This window comes from Hesperophylax consimilis, chromosome 18 (assembly GCF_061612785.1).
Source record: "Hesperophylax consimilis isolate HC1 chromosome 18, BYU_Hcon_1.0, whole genome shotgun sequence".
NCBI classification, from domain to species: Eukaryota; Metazoa; Arthropoda; class Insecta; order Trichoptera; family Limnephilidae; genus Hesperophylax; species Hesperophylax consimilis.
This window is the reverse complement of record NC_142853.1, coordinates 21,387,185-21,412,430: the sequence shown is the minus strand read 5'-3', so window position 1 is coordinate 21,412,430 and position 25,246 is coordinate 21,387,185. Positions and strand designations below refer to the sequence as shown.

The window sequence follows — 25,246 nt, the reverse complement described above, 5'->3', positions numbered from 1 at the left end:
GGAAAATGATTTTCACAAGTAATAAATAATATGGGAAGATTTTGAACATAAACCTAAAAAGCCCTAGACAGAGTTGCCAGCCAATTTCCTCTGGCCCTAGATTTAGCTTCAATGCCACTCATACAAAATCGCACCAATGTTCTGTCCAGGGCATAATGAAAATTGGCGAATATTCGCTGCAAGTTTGTTGAACTTATTTGTCATGATCCGATAGTGTATGTTTTTTTCCTGTTCTTTCTTTTTTAGTTTTCGTAGCCATAAAGAAGATTTTTTCCTATATTTATATAGGAAGCTTCAAAATAGTACTGGTTATTTTTTAGGGAGTTTTTATTTTTGAACTTGGCAACATCGTATATAAATAAATTAACAAACATCAACTGTCAAAGTAGGGCAGATTTGAGGTTATTGTTTCGGCGCAGTGTTTTCATCGCCGGTGTTTTAAATAGTTTGTCTCGGAGTACTTCCCTCTACCGAAACATCATATAAATGATGGCATCACCATCTCCCAAGTCTCCGGAGCAAACGGAAAAGCATCGACAATATGACCGCCAATTACGCCTGTGGGGCGATCACGGGCAATCAGCATTGGAAAATGGACATGTTTGCTTGATTAATGCCACTGCCCTCGGTACAGAAGCTTTGAAATCCCTCGTACTTCCAGGGATAGGATCTTTTACAATTGTTGATGATACTAATGTCAAAGAAGAGGATGTCGGAAGTAACTTCTTTTTGGAGTCATCAAGTATCGGCCAGAGTAGAGCTACTGAAGCGGTGCGGCTATTGCTAGAACTTAATCCGGCCGTGCAGGGCTACGCAGTTCCCGATTCGCCGGACCAGTTGTTGAAGGAGCACCCCGACTTCTTCCATACATTTACTGTTGTTATTGCAACCGCCATTTCTGAGAAAACCTTGATACAACTCTCCCAGAACTTGTGGGATGCAAATATACCGTTGATATTGTGTAGGTCAGTAGGATTTCTGGGTTCATTGCGAATTCAAGTCAAGGAACACACAATTATTGAAGCGCATCCGGACAATCAACCTTCTGATTTGCGTTTGGATACTCCATTTCCTTCACTGGATAAGTATATGGAAGCCTTTGATCTGGAGACCATGGAGTTCAAGGAGCACGCACACATCCCCTGGCTAGTGGTCCTTTATAAGTCACTGGAGACATGGAGAAAGGCCCACGAAGGCAGGTGGCCGTTGAGTCGTAGAGAGAAAGAACAAATAAAAGATATCATTAGAAGCGGGATTCGAAAAGATGAAAACGGTATTCCGCTAGGCGAAGAAAACTTTGAGGAAGCCTTGAGAGCTGTTAACAGTTCAGTAATTCAAACACTTTTGCCTACAGACGTTAAGGATATTTTGTATGACAATGCTTGTATTAATTTGACGCAAAAGAGTTCTCCATTTTGGATACTGTGTTCTGCATTGCGAGGTTTTGTAGAGTCAGAGGGAGGCGGTACCCTGCCGCTCCGAGGAACACTTCCAGACATGACCGCGTCCACCCATCATTATGTGGCCCTGCAGAATATATACCGCGCCAAGGCAGCTGCGGATGCGGAGGCTGTCTACAGAAGAGTCCAGCAACTGGTGGTGGATCTCGGAGCGGAGAGTATCAGCGAGGCCGATGTTAAATTGATCTGCAAAACGGCGTCATCTCTTTGTCTCATTCGAGGTTCCAGCATCAGCGAGGAGTATCAATCAGGGAGCAAAGTGGCGGCGTATATTGGCAAGCACCTCGAAGAACCTGATCCAATGATGCTTCATTACGTGTTGTTGCGTGGTGCCGAGAAGTTCCATGCTGAGCAGTGCAGAGCTCCGGGAGACTGGGAACCGGAGACTGATATTTCCGAGTTAAAAACCGGAGTTACTAAGTTACTAGGTGAGTGGTCCTGCTCGCCGCTGTCTAAAGACGACCACGTCCATGAGATGTGTCGGTATGGGGGTTCGGAACTGCACAGTGTGTCGGCCTTCATGGGTGGCTGCGTTGCTCAAGAAGTTATCAAGCTAGTTACGAGGCAATACATTCCAGTTAACAATCTTTTTATCCACGAAGCTACGTCCTCTAACTCTGCCACATTTACGCTTTAATTTTATTATGAATAGTACTAATACTACTAGTACTAGTTTGTTGCATAATTACGGATACATACCAGATTCGAAAGGTTCTGGAAAAACGATTATTAACTATGCAACAAACCTACATAATTGTTGACATTAGTTTTAACGTAATTGTGTATGTGTAAATCTTTTCTTTATGATGTGTACTTTAATATTATTTATTGTAAATTAATTCACAAGTTAAAATTTAGAGTTTGTATTTTTCTATGTAGGTAGGTGAAATTTAATGTTTCAGTGAGTAATTATATTTTTATCTAAACTGAACTGGTAGTAAAAAAAGTAATGGACTGTGTCTATTGTTTTTTCAAATGTTGCTATATGAAATGTACGTACTCTGACAGAAGTTCTTGTTTGAATAGTGAATTTGATATGATTTTTAAATTCACTCATCCTATTGCTGATTAAAATGTTCTTTTAATAAAATTATTTTTGAATGCTTTACTTTGCCGTGTATAATTTTTTTACTGCAAACATTTGCATTATTTTATGGATTGCAAATGCAATTAAATAACAGAGCACTAAAGTAATAATTATTTAAAATTCATATTTGTCTCTCAACAAAAGTGGTCAGGAAGCAGTATAATTTTCAATGTTATAAATAACTACTTGAAGCTTATAAACCTCATTATATTAATGTAATAATATCACATAGCACTCTTTTTAGGGTGAATTGCCTAATACCAAAAAAATATGTAATAATAGGAGAGGACTACATTAACATTAACAACTAAATCAGTGAAATATGAAACAAATAAAGAAATTAAATTAATAAAAAAAATAGGGGACGTAAAATATGTGGCAATTAATTGAGGATAATGTAAGTAATTCTAAAATTGAAATATGAGATTGCTTAAAGATTGTAATATCTAATAATAAACATTAAAGTGAGTTCAGAACAAAGACTTTACTGTAGGAAAAATAAAAATAACTATAAACAATTATTAAAAAAATATACCTACTACAATTGAGGGAAAGGTGACATGGCGAGTAATCTCTGTAAGAAAGATACATAATTCCTCACTATCAGTATCAGTTATTCAGCCTAGAACTTTTAAGGCGAAGCTTAATGCTAAATCACTATTTTGAATAATCTTTATAACGAATTGGTATACATCAGGGGTCTCCAAACTTTTCAGCCGGAGGGCCACATTGACTACTCCAGTGAGTTCGGAGGGCCAAAACCGTTTTAATTTCTAGACACCCATATTTTCTGTCCTAGGGAGGGGGGGGGGGGGGGGTAGATAATAGAATTTTCAAGGATGATAATATAGCTTTAGATAACGTAGCTTTGAAGATATTTTTTGATACTCGTTTCTCAGACCTTGATATCATTGCGAATCAAATAAAGATATTTCAAAAAAATCCTCTTGATATATTCGCGCGATACTTGTGGACGCAATATATTGGTGCCAAGTATCTCGCCAACGAGCATATTTATTTATTCGCACGAAAAAATTCGCGGAGTTTTCGCCCCTTCTGAGCAAGGTCTTAGCCATTAGCTGTCGCGGGTCCTTGATGACACTGGTCATTAGATGTCGCGGGCCGGATGGAATACACTGGCGGGCCGGATACGGCCCGCGGGCCGTAGTTTGGAGACCCCTGGTATACATTATGAATACCAAAAAATATGCTTTAGATAAATTGAAGGTTTTCCTATCGTTTCGCTTGAGTAGAATACAAATAAAAAAATAAATTACTGAATAAAAAATATAAATGTAAACTACTAAAAAAAAATATTTTTTCTTATAAAAATATGAACGCGTAAAGGAAACAACTTTAAAAAATACAGTATTATAGCTAAGATTATCTGTGATAGTTTCACTTTATTAACTTTTTTGCTTTCTTATAAAATTATTAACAAAATAAATAAAAACTAATTTTGTGCTTGAAATCAAACGTTTCTAGACTCAATTTGTCAAGCGATTTTAATGCCTATTACCTACAATATAAGGTGTACCAAGAATATACACATTTTTGGATTGTAGCTTCCTCTTAAGACCTCGCTGGAATGGACGCCACATTTCGGTACAGGTGCAAACATCTGAATTGGTAGTGTTGATCCCGGTAAGACATAGTGGGTTGTGGGTTCAAGAACCATTTACAACTGTTATTTTTCGGGGGAGGTGGGGGGTTGAGATAAGGGGAGGCGGGTCAGGGTTTTTATTTTTTATTATGTGAATACCGCATAAGAGGTGGTGAGCCCCCCCCCCCCACTCCCTTACCAGCATACGAAAATATAATGACACCTAACCTCATTTCAGTATTTGAGTACTTCATACAATCTCATTCTATTATTGGTAAAACAAAACGACTTAACCTAAAAATCTAACCTTGTTGAGAAATTAAAACTATGAAAAGCAATAATAACCTAAAAACCGTAACAAGTTTATGTTATAATAGTTTTTTTACGAGGAAAAAAAATCACTTTTCTTTAGAAATGTGCTATAGTATTTTAAATGAAAAAGAAAAAATTACATCGCAACACCAATTTTAGGACAAATTATAATAGATTGTGAGATTCTATTTGACTTCCGAATCTGACAGAATGGCATTGGACAGGAAAAATTGTAACTAACAATTTTTTTCTATGTTTCGTCCATCTTGTTTTTTTTTTTTAATTAACACATAACACGGCTTTGATTTGTATCTTTTGAAATATATAAATATATTTTAAAATGTGTAATTACCAATTATACCAATTTTTAATTACTTTTACTTTAATATGTAAAATTCGGTAGGTAAGTAAGTACCTACGCGTTTTGATTCTTTTTACTTCATTTTTATTTAACGTCTTTGCATTTATTTGGTATTATCCATTATGCCTGCAAAATGATCATTGCCAAAATTTAATAAGTAAAGGGCTACCGCTACCTGGTTTAATCCCCGACCGGGGGTGTTAGGTTAGGTGTTGTAGGTGTTATAAGGGAAGAACTACAGAGGAAATGTCTATTTATTATTAGCCCCGATTATGGACTGGACTAACCGGTGGGCGTTGGTCAGTTATTAGGGTTTATGTCGAGGACAAAGAAGTTTGGTCATTTGAAATCTATTTACTGCCCGTCATTGACCACAGCTGCGTAATGAGATAAGCTAATGACAGATGTACTATGTATGAACGAGGAAGTTGGGAAGGTACCGGCAATACAATAATATACAGGGTGTATCGGCACGTACCCGACAAACTTTAACCAGCTATTCCTTAGCATATTTGGAGTAAAAAATCTTATGTGCACTTTGCTGTCCGGTAACGTTTTTTTTAATAAAAAATTTACTATTCATATTTTCACCACATGTCACCACTGTTTTATCCTTTGTCAAAGTTTGAAAACCCATCTGGCAAATATTTTATTCGAATTCCGTTGAATAATGCACGTGTGTACCTATATTGGCGCACTTTTACAATCACAACGAAATGGCACGGCACCATTCGTCTCATTTTTAACTATTATTATTTAGTGTGTGCGAAAGAGCGAAGACGCTTTTTGACATACTTGCTTATAACAGCTGTTGAACACGAAACGCAATGCCAATGACAGTGATGTAGTGTGGAAATTTTAAATTTTTTTTATTTTTTATTGAAAAAAAAATGCTACCGGACAGCAAAGTGCCCATAACATTTTTTACTCCAAATGTGCTAAGGAATAGCTGGTTAAAGTTTGTCGGGTTAGTGCCGATACACCCTGTATATTATAAACGATTGATACTTGCTTCGATACTTTTCAACTCGTACAATAATCGTTCATCGGGTGAGGTGTGTTCAGGATATCCCTGCAGATCGGGAGAGGCTGGTTTGGGGAGATCCTTTGACCTCTCCAATGGTCTCTCGACCCATCGCCTTGCGCCTCAGTGGGAGGGATACATTCATTCGTCCGTCACTCCTGGACATTCTGATCCCTAGATTCCTACCCTCACACCTTTTTCCTTCCCAGAACTTCATCCCCTTCCTTTCCCTAAAAAGATAACACAGCATCCCAAAGACGACATATGCTTGTGTGTGGTTAGTATAAAAAAAAACGTAAAAAATAATTCGTGTGGATTAGGTAAGTACCTACCGTAAACGTAGGTCACTTTAGTTGGACTGATTTTACAACCCTATAAATAGTAATTGATTTACAAGAGAAATAGTTTTGTAAAACTACCAAAATTTTGCACTAATTTTGATTATTTTAACGTAAATTTATTTTTTTACTCCTTTTAGAATGTCACTATCGACACTATTCTATAAAAGAAAATTAAAAAGTGAAAATATAAGGATTAAGGCCCCGTAGTAATCGTTCAAAGGTGGTTGGAAAGGGAGATATGTAAATACGAATTTTAGAGGGAGCGCGCTAACATTAAAAAAACGATAATAATTAAGTCAAAATGGTGAAAATACTTAATTGAAATGGATCAAAAATCGTTCTACAAATGCTTACATGTTTTTAATAATTTTAACTTCACTTTGCGATTTTTTTCCATCGAGGGAATTTCATATAATTAACATTTCGGCATAAGAAATGTATAGATATTATCTTAAAAAATAACTTTTTCTTTTTGGAACTTAAAAACTTAAAGGGTTATAGAGAAACTTGTTATAAATCGGTAGAAATTGGGAATGCGTGGGATTAAGCAGGTATACAAATTTTAAAGGAAGATAATATGGTTGATTGCCACGTTTTCATTACAACTGGACTCTGAGGATCTTTTGATTTCCCCCGAAAATAATTTGCGACCACGTAAAGTGAAACCATAGAATATAATATTGTTTGGTAAATAAATAAAAAAATAAAACATATAGGTATTTGTGCTTCAGAGCGTTTAATGACATCATTTCATTTATTCGATATTGTTGCAAAATATAAAAACTAATCGCCACGCGATTTTTACAATTATCGAGGACACGACATAACACGTGTAGTAATAATAATCGACCAAATCATATATCCATAGTATAATATATATATAGTATAATACAATCATAATCATAGACAGATAATAAGAAACAAGGAAACGGGTCATGAACCGTCATTAGTGTGGAACCGTGCGCACCAAAACGTCGCCAACTTTGTTCACCAATACTACTACAAATTGCATCCTACACACAGCGATACACGCCTTTAATCAAACCCACACATCAAACCCGTAACTTTCATTGGCTTCGCCGCTTTGCTCCGTGCAGTTTGGTCGTAGATCGGCGCATCAACTGTACAGCTTCTTTTGTTTCTATCATTTATGAATATAAGTTATATTATTATTGTCAGTAATTACATGATTGTAATTACACCTCCATAGTAATCCTTGCAGGTTTTATTTGCACCTTGGGGGCTAGTTCGATAGTCCTACCGCTGGCTCGGCCTAGGACGAATTCGGGATAGCTCAAGAATCCGTCATGGTCCAGATCATCTTCATCGAAGACTTTGTCGATTAGCTCTGGAATAAAGTTGGAGTGTGTTATATTATTTCTTTGAATCTTTGAATCTTTGAATTTCTTTCATCGTCTTATCTAGATGTATGATTTGATTTGTGCTTGGCGGTTTCATGATGAAAAACTCGGAACTCTAGAAAACTAGTCTAGAGAGACGTGGTTGCAACATAATCATTTTTATTTTATTAACCTTCTAGTGATCGCCATTTTTCCCGATTGTGCGTTGTGTTCAATGGCAATTAAACACGCACGGGTTTGTTACGCGAATTCTCTTTCTAAACTCGTGTTCAATTCGAGGCGCTCGTCCTCCAATCGTGCACGGGTTTATAATTATCATGCGCATTGATTGAGCGCTTTGCAAACCAGTGCACGAATGGATGACACCCACCAAATTAAACACGAGTTTAGAAAGAGAATTAGCGTAAGAAACCAGTCTCCTATTGAACACGGAATAGGACATGCGCTTTCCGGATACCGTATATAGATACTTCCTTACACTACAGAAGACAATTTTATTTCGTAAACAAAAATGGATAATTTTACCAAAGACATCATCTGTTTACAGGTTTAGTTCCGTTAGGGCCGGTATCAGGGTTACTTTTAAAGCTCGGCTTCCTGACGTAAATATGTCTCTCAAATTCTCGAGCCGAGCTCAAAAAGCAACTCAAGTACTGGCCCCTAGAATCTCTGGTCAGGAACATAAAAATAGATGTTAATCAAGGAAAAAAGGTAAATAATGATTCTCAAGAAATAATGTGAGATTGATTAAAACGGCAGTAATGAAACGGGTATCGGTAGCACAACTGGTAGATGCTTCCTTCCGTACAGAGGATAGTTCCGAGTTCGAGTCTTGGTCGGAACTTAACCTTTTTTGTTTTCTGCATTGTCTAATCCATATTTTATGAATATAATTAATATGACGGGTCGGTGGCTGAGTTGACATCGCGTTTGGGTCCCACCTAGGCGTAGTGTGTTCAAGTCCTCCGCTGGCTAATCCTGCATCACAACACAAGCAACATTTTCTGCTTACTGTGGTGGTAGTAGGAGATTTTCATATGTTGTCAGGTTATTCGTAACCCGGAAAACTTTGTCTTTCTTTTATTTTTTTTCATTATTAGTACTTACCGATATATCTATTCATCTCTTCCTCTGTAGGTGTGAATGGTTTTTGTTCCTGCCCATCTTCGTTGGTTTGGGATTCGTGATGATCGTGGTCCATCGTGTGGTAAATAGCCTGAAAATTTTCACATAAACAGATCAAAAAACATTTCACACCTCTAGGTAGTGTTTTTTCCCGATAATTTTACAAAAAAAGTATACACATTTTTAGAAAGAAAAAAAAAATACAAACGCATAAAATATAAAACAAAGTTAAGCAAGAGGGACCCACTAAGGCACTGCTTGTGTGCGGGTAATATAACAAAAAAATACTAATAAATTAAGAAAAAAAAATACTTTTATTAAAATAAAATAAAATGCAACCAACTTAAAGTGAAAATTTCAATGTTTAATATTTTTGTCAGGAGGAAATTTAAATTTAAAAAAAAAGATTACATCGGACTTTATTTTAAGAGTGGGTAATTTTCATAACACCAATACTAAGGACGAGTTGTTTCGGAGAATTTGAACAATTCATCAAATTTCAACGTTAATTTTCAAGTTCTGTGAAAGATTTTTTCAAGTTCTGTTTTTATTTCAGTTTTGTCAAGCAACTAGCCCACAATTATATAATAACAGAACTTGAATAGGACTTTCACAGAATCCGAAAATGAACGTTGAAATTTGATGAATTGTTCAAATTCTCCGAAACAACCCGTCCTAAGAGAATAAAACAATGATCATGTCACTAGTAAGGAAGGAGTCATATCGAGTATAATTCCACAGTTTGGTCTCCAAATTATGAAGTTCATTTACACATTATTGAAAGAATCCAAAATAAATCTTAAGATACTTAAGTTTTAGATTAGATATTCCTAGAGAATTAGTAGATTGCGGTTACCTACTTTATTCATTAATTCTTTTAAATTATCCGAACAAAAAAATATTTGTGACTAAGGATGGGTTGTTTCATCAAATTTCAACGTTCATTTGCGAGTTCTGTGAAAGTTCTATTCAAGTTCTGTTATTATATCATTATAGGCCAGTTACTAGACAGAACTTATAAAATGACAGAACTTGAAAATTAACTTTGAAATTTGAAGAATTGTTCAAATTCTCCAAAACAACCCATCCTAAAATGTGTTTGCTTAAAATTATTAATTAGATGTGGAATACCCCTGAATTGTAAATTAAATTTCTTTCCACGTTCCTGGGCCTCGATTCTCGACGAAGTCATTCCATTCGAACAACGAGTGGTTCAACACACTCATTGTTCGAGTGGAATGACTTTTAATGTTTTTCGTATGTAATTATGTACCTCCGACGAGACTCATGAATAAGAACGTCGACCACTGTGTGTACTTTCGACGGCGATTGCGAGCGGCCTGGATTAGAGAATCGATTCCCTGGCAGGAGAGAGTTACAAGATGGTATGTACCTTCCATATTATTGTTATAATTCTTCTCCAGCTTCGCAATATTATACGCCTATGAGACGAATTAAACATTTGGGAAACGTGTACTCCGCATGGAACTGGCAGAGAAAGGAGGAAAGTATATCGACTGCTAGAAATGAGATCCCTGAGGCGTATGTGTGGTAAAACCATGTATGATCGTGTGAGAAATCCGCAAAGAGTGCAAAGATTATGTAAGCGTAATGAGTAAGATCAAGAAAGAGACGCTTAGATGGTTTGGTCATGTAGAGCGAATGAGCGAATAAAGGAGTGTAAGGAGAATATACGATGCGTAGCATAATTCGGGGACGCCCGAGGAAGACATAGCACTACCAAGTGAATCAGATGCTTCAGTCGGGCCACGTCAATAGTCAGAATAATAGAAGAGTATGTATTAGACGATGTATGAATGTGAATGAGGCAAGGAGTGTGTGCCAAGACCGAGTTGTTTGGCGGTCCGTCCTCTCTGCCTACCCCTGCGGGAAACGGCGTGATGGTTAGTTAGTTAGTGTACTCCGATGTTATTAATAAGTTTGGTTCATCAATGCTCGTTTTTTTAATGCTGGTTTTGTTTGATGAAATGATGTACAAAAAGCGTTATTAGTTCGATGGCTAAAGGTGACAACTTACATCGATTCTTCTATTATAATATTTACCCATATTTTTTTACTGTACAAAGGTTTGAATATGTTTATGTCAGACATACTTGCTAATCTACTGCACTGTCTATGAGAAGTGTATTGTGTTAACTATATAATTGCAAAAGCATTTAAACGGGCGTAGATAAATATCTTTAGCATTTTTTACCTTTAGCATTTCTAAGCCATCCAACAATGTGTTGTTATCGAAGTCGTGTAGTTTAAAATAGTGAAACTCTAATTCTTCATCACTCATGTCTTCCAGGGGTCGTCCTAGGTCTTCTTGGATGTGGCTGAAAACAAACAAAACGCAAATAACACAAATTATGAATTATTATCTGACGTGTACCCGTCGTTACTCGGGACATATAAACATTTTGAGGTTATGTGGCCTTTTTAAGATTTACAATTCCGTAATACATTATTTTGATGTATCTCATAAGGTTTAGACAGCGTTAATAATGTAAGCGAATGTTTATAATGTAACCTCAACTTTTCTCTACTTCCTATATATATAATATACCTGTATTTTATACATAAAACTTACGGAAATACATCTCCAAATGAAAGTAAGAACCCTATAAAAATCTATTGCGTAGTTTAGAGGATCCAAGCGCACAGACAGACATGCGCGGATAGCGACTTTTTTATGTCATAACTAAACCACTCACTAAATTAAATTAACGGTTTCCGTGATAACTCAACACAGTGACAATTCAACACACTTTTAAAAAGTGATATAACGTCATTAGAAAGGATGATTTTTTTAAACCTAACCTAACCTACTTAACCCAGTTAATAAAGTTTCTGTTTCATCACTTTCCATGACTTTATATAACTTTTGATGTGATGATTTATCCGGTCACCACTAAATCGATATAATATCGGGCTTTTTGTATGAAACAAATTGGTCCTAAAAAAGCATAGATATGCCAATATGTAGACAGTAAAATTTTCATTCGGAGCTTACTTATTATACTATACACCAATGAAAAGCTCTGAACGTTTATTCCACAGACTTTCAGAGTTTTTCATTGGTGGAAATAGGCAATCATGTGACGTCACAATATTTTGGTTCCAATTTTCGATCGGAGTTATACTCCCCTGTTTTATACTATTTCGAGGTTTTATTTCCATGTAGTATATACTCGTACACGTTTAGTCTATTTCCTTGAAGAATTGTTACTCATTAACCACTCGAGTGCGGTCCCGTCAATAACTGGAATATGAGTACAGTGATTAGCGTTCGAGTTGAAAATCTCGGCGTCATTTAAAAAATATCATACCTCTGGATTTTAATACTGAGATATATAAACTGATTATACTGCTTTATAGCCGTTGAACTCATATATTTTTTACTGTTTATCCTATATTTTTAGGATTTATACAAAAAATATTAAAACATCATAAAAATGCGCGGATTATGTTAGTCCAAAATGGCATATTAAGGCGTGCGATCACTCAAGACGTTTTACAAACTCGCCATATTATGCCGAAAATCACTCCAGTGGTTCATTCAAAATACACAAAGATATTGCAGGCAAAATAAGACGGTATTAGAAATTAAAAACGAAGTTGTAAAAAAGACCATTTTGCAAAAATTACTTCCCCTGTATAAAATTCTCTGTTTTTTTTTTTAAATATATTTTTGTCTCATTTAAATGACATTGAAATATTAATGAAACTCGAAATAAAGCTGTTATTTATTTAAATTCAAAGGTATGAAGATTATACGCAGTTTTTGCATGATAAGGGTGAAAAAATGTGTGCTGAGAATTGTGATAAGAGTAGAAGCAGTAAGTAAAAAATACTTCATTAATTACATCTTTTGGTTCAGAATCGCTGCGGTTCGGGAAACAAAAAAATGGCATATGGCAAAAAAAATATTTGGGAACCTTCAAAATACCATTCAAAATAGACAAAGATATTGCAGGCAAAATAAGACGGTATTAGAAATTAAAAACGAAGATGTAAAAAAGACCATTTTGAAAAAATTACTTCCCCTGTATAAAACGTCTCTGTTTTTTTTTTTTAAATATATTTTTGTCTCATTTAAATGAAATTGAAATATTGATGAAACTCGAAATAAAGCTGTTATTTATTTAAATTCAAAGGCATGAAGATTATACGCAGTTTTTGCATGATAAGGGTGAAAAAATGTGTGCTGAGAATTGTGATAAGAGTAGAAGCAGTAAGTAAAAAATACTTCATTAATTACATCTTTTGGTTCAGAATCGCTGCGGTTCGGGAAACAAAAAAATGGCATATGGCAAAAAAAATATTTGGGAACCTCTGCTTTAGACATACTACGTTCCTGAAATTTGTGGACTAAAGTTATTCATTTCTGTTTTATTAGTTTTCTATGTCGTTTTTAGTGTTTGGTTAAGAGTTTTTTCATTAATCTCTTTCACCCAGATTTTTATTCTTGATTTGTAGTCATTCAAATTTTCTATTTGCTTCATATCAGGGGGAAGGATATTGTGGAGTTTCGTCGCAAAATAAATATAATTTCTTTTCCCAAATGTGGTTTTATGACCTGGAATATTTTTTACATAATCGTGATTTGACCTTGTTTGATGAATACGCGGTATTGTAGAGGATTCAGTATTTTTGAATAGATTCAATAATATATTTTTGGCATATTATACATCCTCGACGCACATAATACTCATAAAATTATAATTATTACCTACCCTTTATGCGTAATATATCCAATATCCATGTCTAGATTATTTGGCTTAATTCTTTTTACAATTTTCTGTATAAAAAAATATATATCACGTGATTTGTCACGGGTCTGCGCTAGTAGTTAATAAAATATAAGTTTAAAAATGTCTACTAACGCCGTATCGTGCATTAGCTGTGTATCTTTAGTCAGCTTGTCCAGTGGCGGCCTGTGGTGGCGGTGGGCCCCCGGGGGCATGGGGTTGCCTGGAGGGTGGTGCGGCCCGCGCCGCGAGGGGCCCCCCGGCCCGAAACCGGCCGCGCCCCCCGCGTGTAGCGCCACTGCCCAGCCCAGTGGGACGAGGAGTAGCTCCATTCTGGAATTAAAAAATATATCACATTCATTCACCATTCGGAATTGAAACATTGCTTGAAATGGATTGAGACATGTTTGGGGACTAGATCTGACTAATCAGATATTCCCCACCTTCGTCTTCCCAATCTCTTTCCCCTCTTACCTACCTTTAGCATCACAACATACTCCAATTGGGAAGGCCATAGTCTCATTGGCTTCAAGCGGTTGAGAGCAGTTGGGACTGCGCTTTGGACTGTCATATGCTTATCTATTTAAAAAATAGATAAGCCTATACAGAAAAGTAGGTTTAAGTCACAACCGCAGAGAAGAAAAATCAAAACGGTTGTAACTTAGATTCGGTGTTGATATCATCGATAAATCATTTCAAAGAAAACTGTGGTATCTGTAAAATTGTAGTCTGTTACAATATTAATCTACCACCAAAAAAAGCTTCGTTCTCAGTCGAAGACTATTGTAACTTTTATTTGCTCCAGGGTTGTAACAGATACAACATAACTCTTCTCAATTATTACCTAAAAAGTAAAATATAGACAAGTAAGGTATATGGTAAAACTCATTATGTATTTGTGATAGAGTTCCGACTGTTTTTTTTAAACACGCAGAACAAAGATAACGTTTTTACTGTGTCTATTTTATATATTTAGGAGAAGAAGATATATTATTATGTACTGACGTAACAACGAGTCTTTCTATTGAAATAAAACAAATAAACAATAGTGCCCCCAATCTCTCTAGACACCAGCAGAAACAATTTGGCAAGGTTGACATATGGGCTCAGATCCGCCCCTATCGTTGATCACTGGGCACTGTACTCCGGCACTGAATATATAATAATATATCGGGTTTAGGGGATGAGTGAGTACTTAAAAACTACCCCGGAATTCCCCAGTAATGAGATCTAATTATTCCACAAATGACATGAATAAGGGCTGAAGGGACAATGGGACTTATGCGCTCAGAAAGAGGAGAATCGTGTTGGGTGTTGGCCGTAAGGGTTGCACTACTTGTGCGATGACAAATGGGGATGATTTTGGATTAATTTATAGTTAAAAATAAAATACAAAAAAATCAAAGCAAACATGTTAAATAGAATAAAAATAACATAATTTTAGTATCGTGTACCTATAAGAAGTGTAAAACGAAAATTAGGAACCCGATTTAACTTTTTTATAGGTACGTACATAATATACACTGTGTTCATAAACTCGCAGTACAAGCGGGAAACTGGCAAATCTGCATGACACAATAAATCTAATTTTTTCTATCATAGCTTTCTAATTTTTTTAAAACTTTTTTCAAATTTAACAGCAGCTAAAGGGTTAAAAAAGTTTTTTTGAGTTCGGTCTATGCTTCGACGCATTTAAAAATACAAACAGATAATACCGAATTTTTTCTAAATTCGACCAAAAAAATCGACTTGAAATGTGATACATATTATCTTGTTTCTCGCTTGTGCTACGAGTTTCTGGATCCCGTTTATATTTATGTATTATGTATTTTTACAAAATATACCGTCTAACTTAAATGTCAGTAGGTACTTTTAATTTAGTTTTTTAGATCTTGATTTGAAGAGCTCAATACGATTTTGACGTAGCTACAGTATTAATCAATCTCCCCATATGAATGATGTTGTGTTTTGGCAGTGTTGGCGTTTTAATAATGTGTTGGTTTTTAATAACCATGGACAGTAAAATTAACATATATTATCATTATTTATAACCGACGTCTGCAAACTGATCTCTTTAAATACTATAATACGCAGACCCGTGAAATATCATAGTATATTAAAATTGTAGGATTTGTGAAGCTGAATATTTGCTTCAGGATTTAAAAAAAAATAACAGACTACCAGAAATTTACCATTCGAATGAACACAGTCAGTAAACTTTAAAAATCATCATTCAAAATTAGATCTGTTAAAAAGTGAACAAAAGAAATATATATATCTCAAAAATAAAATTATTGTTTTTTTATTGCTTGTCTGATATGATTTAATAATACTTCAACATTGAATAGTTTCAACATTGAAAATAAATAGTCATTGCTCTTGAATAGTTTTACACGCAATAATATGTAGGAATATTTCAGTTCCATGATAACTCAACACAGTGTCAATTCAACACACTTTTAAAAAGTGATATAAGTCATTAGAAACTATGAAATTTTTTTTTTTAACCTAACTTACTTAACCAAGTTAATAAAGTTTTTGTTTCATCGCTTTCCATGATTTTATATAACTTTTTAAAGATATGATGAATTGCCATTGTGATGATTTATCCGGGTCCGAATATTTCACATCACGCATGTATGCACCGACAGTATAAATTAGTATGTATATTTTAAGTAATAATATTTTTCACTTTCATTTAGGATGTCATAGATATATACAAGAGATGATAGAATTGGGGGAACAAGGATGCAAGTAACATAAATCAATGGATGCGGTGCAAATTGCAGGTGCATATGTGTCGGACTCGGCGAAATGGCGCATATGTAGATTACAATGGCAGGACAGCGGGGGTGGTGGGTGGGAGATGAGGGGGGAGGTGGTGGGTGGGTGGTGGTGCATGATGGGGGATGGTAAGAGGTGCAGTCAGTGCAGCGCAACCATCGGGTCTGTGGGGGCAGAGGCGCCTGTGGCGATTCTTTATAGGGCGGCAATAATTCGCAGGGGATGGAAACAGGGCTGGATTTAGGAAGTATTTATTATAATTTCTTTTAAAACGTGCTGCTACCAACCCCGAAATTATGGTAGGCTGAATGTCGTAGAAATTAGATCTCTCAGGCGTATGTGTTTATATTTTTTTAATGATCGTGTTAAAAATGTAGAGATCCGGAAAGAAGAAAGCGTGGTGATTAAGATTAAGAAAGGGACGCTGAGATGGTTTGGACATATAGCGGATGAACGGAAAAAATGAGTATAAGAAGATAGATATGTGAACCGGATATTAATTACAGAAGGAGTAAAAACGACATGATCAAGTGATGACTGGATATGTGAATGTGAATGAAGAAAGTGAATGATAGAGTTGTGTGGCTGTTTACCATCTCTGCCTACCCCTGCGGGGAAACTGCTTGATATAAATACGTATAAATATTGTTTTCAATGACAATGAATTGAATTTGACAACAAAAAAAACAAACAATAATACATCTGTCTTTATTAATAGTTTTTTTTTGGTTTGCCTAGGGTTGAACTTTCCAACCCAGGGACTGGAGTCAACCGCACTAACAACCGAGCCAAATCCCGATTGGGTAGGACCGACAGTTTTTTCGTATATTAACTGCTGACATCCAATTTTGCATTCCAATGCGCGTGTGCATGCATGTTTGCCACCAAAATTTGATATAATGCATAGTTACGACAACGAGTCGAATTTCAGTGCGATCGGATTTCGGGAAATGGGTGAATTTCCAATTCCATGATTTGCAATAATTCGTTGTAAACCTTAAAAATCCTAAAGTTGTGAATAAATCTCGTAAATAAGTAATTATTTTTTTCCATATAATTGAGATTGCATAATAGACCCACTTGCTCCAGGTATTCGATACTCTTTTGTCGTATCACGATAAAACAACGGAGTGAAAAATAATATCAAGTACATGTTTTATAAAATCGAAAAAAATAATGTCAAGTACATGTTTTATAAAATCGAAGAAAAAATTCTATCCCTTAATCCCACACTGTCCAAAGAACTTAGTTTTACATGGGTGTGACAATTGAAATGGCCAATTTCTGTTATCACAAATCACACTTAAAGGGGATAAGGGACAAGCTCTATGGAACTATGGCATTGTGGGGCACAGGGGATATAGTAAGCGCTAGGGATTTGTCATTATCGCATTTCGAATTTCACCGCATTTTTTTTTAACATTTCGACTTGTGTTTTTAGTATTGAAAAAAAAAGTTATTTGATTCTTATCGTTTTGAATTATGTTTTAAAATGTATCAAATTACTTTTATTAAGTGGATTGCGAGTAGGTAAAAAAAATAAAACTTTTAAGTGAAAGTACCTACCTACTCGTACGTAATTAAGAACAAAAACTGTGCGTCTACGAAATTTTACCTTTTATGCTTTTTCTTCGGGGAATTTCTAGGTCAACGCAAAAATTTACTGCTCGCAACTTCATTCTGGAATTTTTTTGTACCACTTAGACATAATGATATCTTCACTGGGATCTCCCGTGCTGAGGATTTCTGACTGAGGTCATTTACAAATGATATTTTTTTTTAGTATGCATAATATAAAGTAATTATAAATATATTGAATAGAATTTTTTCTGAAATAATTATAAATATATTGAGTAGTGTTTTTTCTGAAATAATTATAAATATATTGAATAGTGTTTTTTCGGAAATAATTATAAATATATTGAATAGTGTTTTTTCTAAAATAATTATAAATATATTGAATAGTGTTTTTTCGGAAATAATTATAAATACATTGAATAGTGTTTTTTTCTGAAATAATTAAAAAAATATTGCATGGTGTTTTTTTGTTCAGTTGAGTGGTTTCGGTTTCAGTCAGTATTTGGTGTCAATATATTATTTATTTCGGATCTCCCTACGTTTTGTATCCAGCTTATTATTTAAGATTTAAATGTTAAAATATTGTTGTCTGTTTTGAATGAGAGTGGAATTTTGTTGTTTAGTACCATAGTACAGGAATATTTTTTGCCAAAATGTTGTATTTGTAGTTGCTTGTTGGATATAATAATAATAATAATAATAATAATGATTTATTGTCTTCTTTTCTTATTAACACATAGATATAATGATATCCTCACTGGGATCTCCCGTGCTGAGGATGTCATTTACATATTATAATTTAATTATAAGAAATTAATATTACAACAAAGTATAATGTAGTATATATATATTATAAATAATTTGATATATATTATATTTTAATATGCTTTTGACCTTGAGATCTAGTGTTTCCAATATGTATGTTAGTTGTTATTTCTTGTGTTTTGTATTTATAAATGTAAAGGAGTATTGTTTTAGAAAAGAGTTGTTTAATTGATATGTTTGTTGAAGATTTCTTCAATGCTAATTCTAAAATATTTTATTAGATCTAACATTTAAATTTTGGTTGCTGTGGTGGTGGGCGGTCAACAAACACAGACGTGCCTGAGGACAAACAAAATAACTGCAACATGGTTGACATTATAATATTTTATATATTGGTAGAAAAATCACTGCGATTGAATCCTTGCCTCAACTGTGATCGGACTGATAGACTGGGCGTGCATAAGTGTATGCCTGCGGGGTGCTGTTAGTTAACCGCAGCTCTAACCGACTTAAGGGTATAATACTAATATGGTACCTAACTAGTTGGAGGATTAGGTACCCAATGCATGTGAGATGGACCTACGATCAGTCTATGTCCATGGTCAGCGATATACTGTGTCGGGTAAGAAATGGTACACATATTGAATTTTTATTTATTTATTATTTTGACTGGTAGATAAACAGTTTTAGGTAGGTATCTTAATAATGAAACAAAAATATATTCTGCAAAAGTATTTTAATTTTGATTTCTAGGATCTCTTTATTATTTAAATAAAAATGAATACTGAACCATTGTCCCAACTGTTCCCTGTCAACAGAGCAAGGGAGACTATGGTATCCCAAATTGTTGGGGTATGCTGTGAAGCTGAAGAACATAGGGAGGGGGATGATAGAGCCTGGCTATTCAGATACGGTCACCAAATAAGATTAAGGCGATGCACTACGTCGTGTAATATTTTAAATCGAGCCGCTATCAATAACACCCCTTACGTGGATGGCGATAAGGTTTAAATTCAAAATAGTACAACATCCAATGTAGTGAAAATAATCTGGACATATTTAGTGGTAGCTTTGTCGAATCTCTTGTTTTCACTTCACCTCACTTAAGGCGATGCCATACGTGGTAATGCAAAATCAAGTGTTTTTGGTTTGAAAATTTTGTCGCCTAGAAATGTTTTAGATACTTTAATTAAATACTGCAAGTAGAATACAACATGGCCTTTGAAATAATTGATTATTTTTTAGATAAGTTTTTGTATAAGCCCAGAAAAAAATAATGTATAAGGCCTATGAAAACTGCTTTAAAGTTCTAGTCCTACTTACAAACCCATTTTCGGTTATGATTTTATTGTATAATGTGGCAAATTAAGTTATTTATAAAATGATCGAAAAAAAAATATTTATGCCTAAACATCCACAAAATAAAATAAAAGGCACTTTTTGGCCATGTTTTTTTCTTTCATAAATCAAAACAGGCGGATGGTGTTAAGCGGGAATTTAAACCTTATCGCCATCTACGTAAGGGTTGTTATTGATAGCGGCTCAATTTAAAATATTACACGACGTAGTGCACCGCCTTAACCCAAACTTTAATCTCTCTAATTTTTTTGTTGTTTTACAAACTTGTTGTTGTATTCTTACATATTATTGTCATATTTTTATTAAAGTTAACCCTATATCTGTTGTGGTGACCGGATAAATCATCACAATGATAATTCAGTACATCTTTAAAAAGTTATATAAAGTGATGATACAAAAACTTTATTAACTGGGTTAAGTAGGTTAGGTTAGGTTAGGTAAAAAAAAATTTTTCATCGTTTCTAATGACTTTATATCACATTTTAAAAGTGTGTTGAATTGTCACTGTGTTGAGTTATCATGGAACCGTCTGTTGTGTAGGTATATTATAAACATGCTCAATCGAAATAATGGATTGTGCATCACTTTTCATAGGTTTCCCCTTTTTAAAATAAGTTTAAAGATAAACGATTGAATTTTTTTTTATAGCCGTTTTTTAGTTGCTTTTCTGGCCGCCTGCAAAGTTATCAGTGTCATTTTATATCATAAACTTTAAGATGTACTTTTCAATAAACCCAAGGGTTCCACCCTACTTCTTCCTAGCGCTCCTGGCGCTCCACGCCCCCCCACTAGCCCCCTAGTGACCCCCCTATGGCTTCCAAGCGCCCCCCTAGCCCCGGGTGGCGAGCGAATGAATTCATCAAAATGTGTATATTTTATTGGACATTTTGGAGTGCATCTGTTTGATTTTGCCGCTCTGTGATTTTGCAATCATCATTGAAGGACTACAATATAATCGAATCGCTACCCCCTTTGTTGTACAGAAAGCTATTTATTTGTCTACAGACATATTGTATTTAAAGTATAATTTATATATAAGAAAAAATATATATTTGAATTAATATTATTAGTTTGATTTGTTCGCTGCCCAAAAGACTACATTGAAATCAAATTTCAACCACCATAATTGTACAGGAGACTTATATATATATATTTTTTAAATTTTGCTTTCCAAAAAAATAATTAATATTTTTAAGAAATACAAACGTTCTCATGACATTTATTGTCAATTATCAAGTTTAACTTATAGAACTCCAATTTAATTATTTTTTGTTTTATATAAATAATTTTTTAATAAAAAATTACAATAAGAGATTTTTTATTAATTTATTGACGAACCGATTTCGTTTATCTCAAACATCATCAGAGTGCAATTAATACGAAATAATAAACAAAATAATTGTTTTCTTTTTAATAAATATTATGTCGAAACACAAAGTGATTGCTTTCTCCAATAATAAAAAAAATACATTTTATTTAAAAACATTTTCCACTCTGTAATAATTAATACCCGTGTCAACGGTTTGGCCTTCCAAAAACACAATGAAACTGTGGTAAAGTCACTTACAGAAGAAGATCTTTTTTATATTGTTTCTATACAGGTAGGTAGGTGTACCTGTAATGAAAATTCTTTTGATAAATTGCTTTTATTTATATTATATAATGTATAGAAATATGTATTTTCATTATAAGTACCTGCATAGAAATAATGTAAATAAATCGTCTGTAAATGGCCTCACCACAGTTTGACAATGCCTTCGAAAAATAATGCTTATATGTACAATAATGGAGGATTTCTCCAGCAGAGGAATGAACCCGCGCCGCTTGAGTAAGAGAACCCGACGCTTTGGAGCACTCGGCTTCTAACCTTCTAACTTCTAATCATATTTATTTTTGAACATAGATTTACCATGAAAAACAATTTAAAAAATTGATTGTTTAAAACAAAAAATACTAGCGGCACTTGTTAGTTTGGTTTGCAGAACTCTTATTAATTTTCATAAAATAATATGGAGTTATTAAATTTATTTCAAGAGAAATACGGCACAAAAATGACAATGAAATGACATTTTTTTTTCATAAAATATATTTTTTGTTATTTTTTAATCAATAATCCTTATGAAAGCTACACAGCTTTTTTTAAGCAATAATCAACCTAACTATTACTACAAGTCATAACTCCCATCATCCCCTTAGAATACACAGCGGTACCAAATAAATAAAATAGATAACTTCATTTTTTATGTGAACTTACTCGTATTGCTTATAGGTTATGTTTGCACTAAAACCATTATTTTAAATATATTTAGTACGATTACACATTCTTACTTTAACACACTGCATTTTCTCAAGAGATGGATTTAAAATAAATATATAATCAGGTACATGAGTAGCTCAATATATTATTCAACATATTATTTACTAAGGCTGTAAAATCAAGGAAAAATTAAATAACATATATAAGTATTTTCTCCTACCTTTAGTCAGTATTGCTTTCACAGTAGTTTATTTCAATGCCAGCAGTTACTTTTTACTTTAAAAGTATGTCGAATTATTATAATCAAAATTTCTTTTAAACATTTTCCTCCTTGACAGGTGACAGGAAATAAACACATCCGAAATACGTTACAATCGATATTCATGCAACCACAAATCCCATTCACTCCAAAACAACCCTTAAATTCATGAAATTAGAACGAATAAAGGTCATTTTCTCGTATCTTCCCCAAAACGTATTCACGAAAGTGCCACTAGGTTTGTAATTTCACAATAAATTGACCCTTATTGTGCCCCAGCTCTTTGAGTAGGATAACTAAATTCGCTTGTTGTGAATGGCGCTGTTGTTTCACAAGTTTCCCGCTACAGCGCTACGAAGATTTTCAAGCTTCGTATTTTCACCGCCAGATCCATCAGATCTCTGAATGCTTGGGAAATGAACGCAATAAATTGAGCAACATTAAATATTTGTGAATAAGTACCTTGAATATCTTATAAATAAAAATGCCTATGTCGTGAATTATATGGTATGGTAAAACATTTATGTTCACATCTGAGTTTGATAATTACACAATATTATGATGTGTTGTTACGAGCTGCAAACTAGTGAGGTGAATGTTGCCTTGATGATTTATAATAAACAACCGATGGTAGAGGGTATCAGAAAATGAAGTGGGGTCTAAGGGCGCCAGAAATTAAAAAGATCGTGGGGTTTCTAATTATTTCTTTGCAATATTATTTATTTTTATAAAACACTGAAGTTTTTAAGCAATAGGTATAACTTTTCGATATGATGGTAAGAGAAAAACGGCACCTCAATAACTTGGTATCCTTACTCTTTAGATTAATTATTTTTTATTTATGTTTGTGCTCAGATGACAGGAAAACTAATTTGAAAAAAAAACTCAATAACTTCCATTTTTCAAAATAAAAAATACCAAAAATAATAACGGAAGTCTCTACTACCAATCTTATTTTTTTAACATCCGAAAGGAAGTAGTTTCAAAAATAGTCACTTTCATTTATAGTTAACAGCTAATATTTCGAAGAAAAAAATGGTCAAAACATGTAATAATGACAAAAACGCTCTAATATGCAATAACGATCGATCATAAAGGCTTAAATATGTAAGCATTGTTATAGTAATTTATTTTTAGGTGATTATGCCGTGTTGCGCTTCTTCCTTCTTCAGCCAGCTTTTTGGATAGCGTAACAGTGTCTATTATCAGGGCTGATGTGTAAATCTAATGGATCCACCTTATTATTCAAGCAAGGCTTACTCCAACTAGATAGCTAACTTTGAATACGGTTTAGTAAAGTTTCTTTTATCAAATATGAAATCGTTGTACTTATTTGAAATTTCAAATTTGAATTTTTTCAAAATTATTGTACCTATCTAATTATTGTGCCTGAAGAATGTTTGAAAAAGAATTGTCATTGAGATGTTTCTTTGGACAGATTGTAGAATTACTCATTTGAAATTTAAAAAAATGTTAGGTACACAAAATACATGGTTTATTTTGAATGAAATAGATAACTTTGTATACACCACTTTTTAATGACATAGTATCGACATGTTTCAAAACCTATGGTTTCTTCATCAGGATAAAAGTATTTAGTTTATATGTAAGTAGGTGGGTATTTAAGAACCTAAAATCTTATTGCATTTGATTTAATAAATACAAGAAAATTAGAAACATACATTTTTGGACGCGAGTTCTACGTTTCACAGAACTACTAGTTATTGAACAGCACAATTGCTCTAAACAGAAATTAAGATGCGAAATTAAAATAGCCGTGTTGACCTACTAACGCTGTGCAAATTTAATGATCCCGGAGTTCACTTTGATGGAACTCAGATTATCGGCAAGAATATGAATAAGCTTAATTAAAAATACAGTCAAAATTGCCCACGTTAAAAACAACGTTCGATATAAAAAAAGAATTTTCCCAAATTCGTTTTCTTGTATCGTTTACTTCTATAAAACAAATTTAATTTCGAAATACATAATACCTACATATAAATAGTACTTTATTCAAGCCTAATACCTACACATGAATTCTCCTCCGAAATCCGATTAACAGTTAAAACTTTCGGAATCAGAACTTCAACTGAAAAACAAACGACAAAAAAGCTTTGGGGAATAAATTCCTTCTCATTTAAAATGAATTAGCTATAACCTAACTTTTGTAATGGGACTTTATACGTAAAAAGGCGGATTATTTATCCAAACTCGGTTTTTAAACCAGAGTTTACAGGAAATGAATATAGTTTTTTCTATTCAGTTTAATTGCAAGAATAAAAACCGTTAGCACAGGTTTTCACAGTTAAACCATTTACAATATACACCCATCCTTCCTACGTTACATTCTACAACACAAAGCTTCGTGTATTTATTGATTAATGTTTTAAACATAAATTTTATGAACGATACATTAACTCTAGAAATGGCGTGTCATACAAATTCAATCGAATAATTCGGCCTACCAACGAGTAATTTTATCTGAAACTCCCAATCTGATTTCGTCTCCTCGCTTCGAAAGGATAATATCTTGGGAGACAAATTTGGTCCTCACACACCAACAAACGATAAAAAGCAATGCTTCTTGCCATCTTTTGACTGCGAAATAATGTGCATTCTTTTCGATAAATGTTTTCGTAACCCAATTTTTGGAATCAATAATTTTGGGTTCAGTGTCATTTTTAAAATCCATACGCCCTGTTTAGACTTTGTTGGTCGATGTCATAGACATATGAATATTAGTAGACCTGCCCTAAGTGATTAAAAGCGTATTATCCCCACTCCCCATACCGGTTCCATTGGAGCCGGCTGGG

At 34.0% G+C, this 25,246-nt stretch overlaps 2 protein-coding genes across 2 annotated transcripts; one reads left to right on the top strand and one right to left on the bottom strand.

The window, feature by feature from the left end:
- The first annotated feature begins 373 nt into the window (after positions 1 to 373).
- APP-BP1 (Nedd8-activating enzyme E1 regulatory subunit APP-BP1) lies at positions 374 to 3,043 on the top strand. The gene has a single exon (XM_089642430.1). It carries the CDS (start codon positions 487 to 489, stop codon positions 2,095 to 2,097), a length of 1,611 nt encoding a protein of 536 aa, XP_089498556.1. The 5' UTR covers positions 374 to 486; the 3' UTR covers positions 2,098 to 3,043.
- A 3,876-nt stretch (positions 3,044 to 6,919) lies between these two features.
- Positions 6,920 to 22,530, bottom strand: LOC149415490 (multiple coagulation factor deficiency protein 2 homolog). Its single transcript, XM_089642499.1, has 5 exons — positions 22,392 to 22,530; positions 13,564 to 13,761; positions 10,890 to 11,013; positions 8,657 to 8,765; positions 6,920 to 7,536 (listed from the first exon to the last, which is right to left on the bottom strand). Exons 2-5 carry the CDS (start codon positions 13,758 to 13,760, stop codon positions 7,385 to 7,387), a joined length of 582 nt encoding a protein of 193 aa, XP_089498625.1. The 5' UTR covers position 13,761; positions 22,392 to 22,530; the 3' UTR covers positions 6,920 to 7,384.
- Positions 22,531 to 25,246: the final 2,716 nt, after the last annotated feature.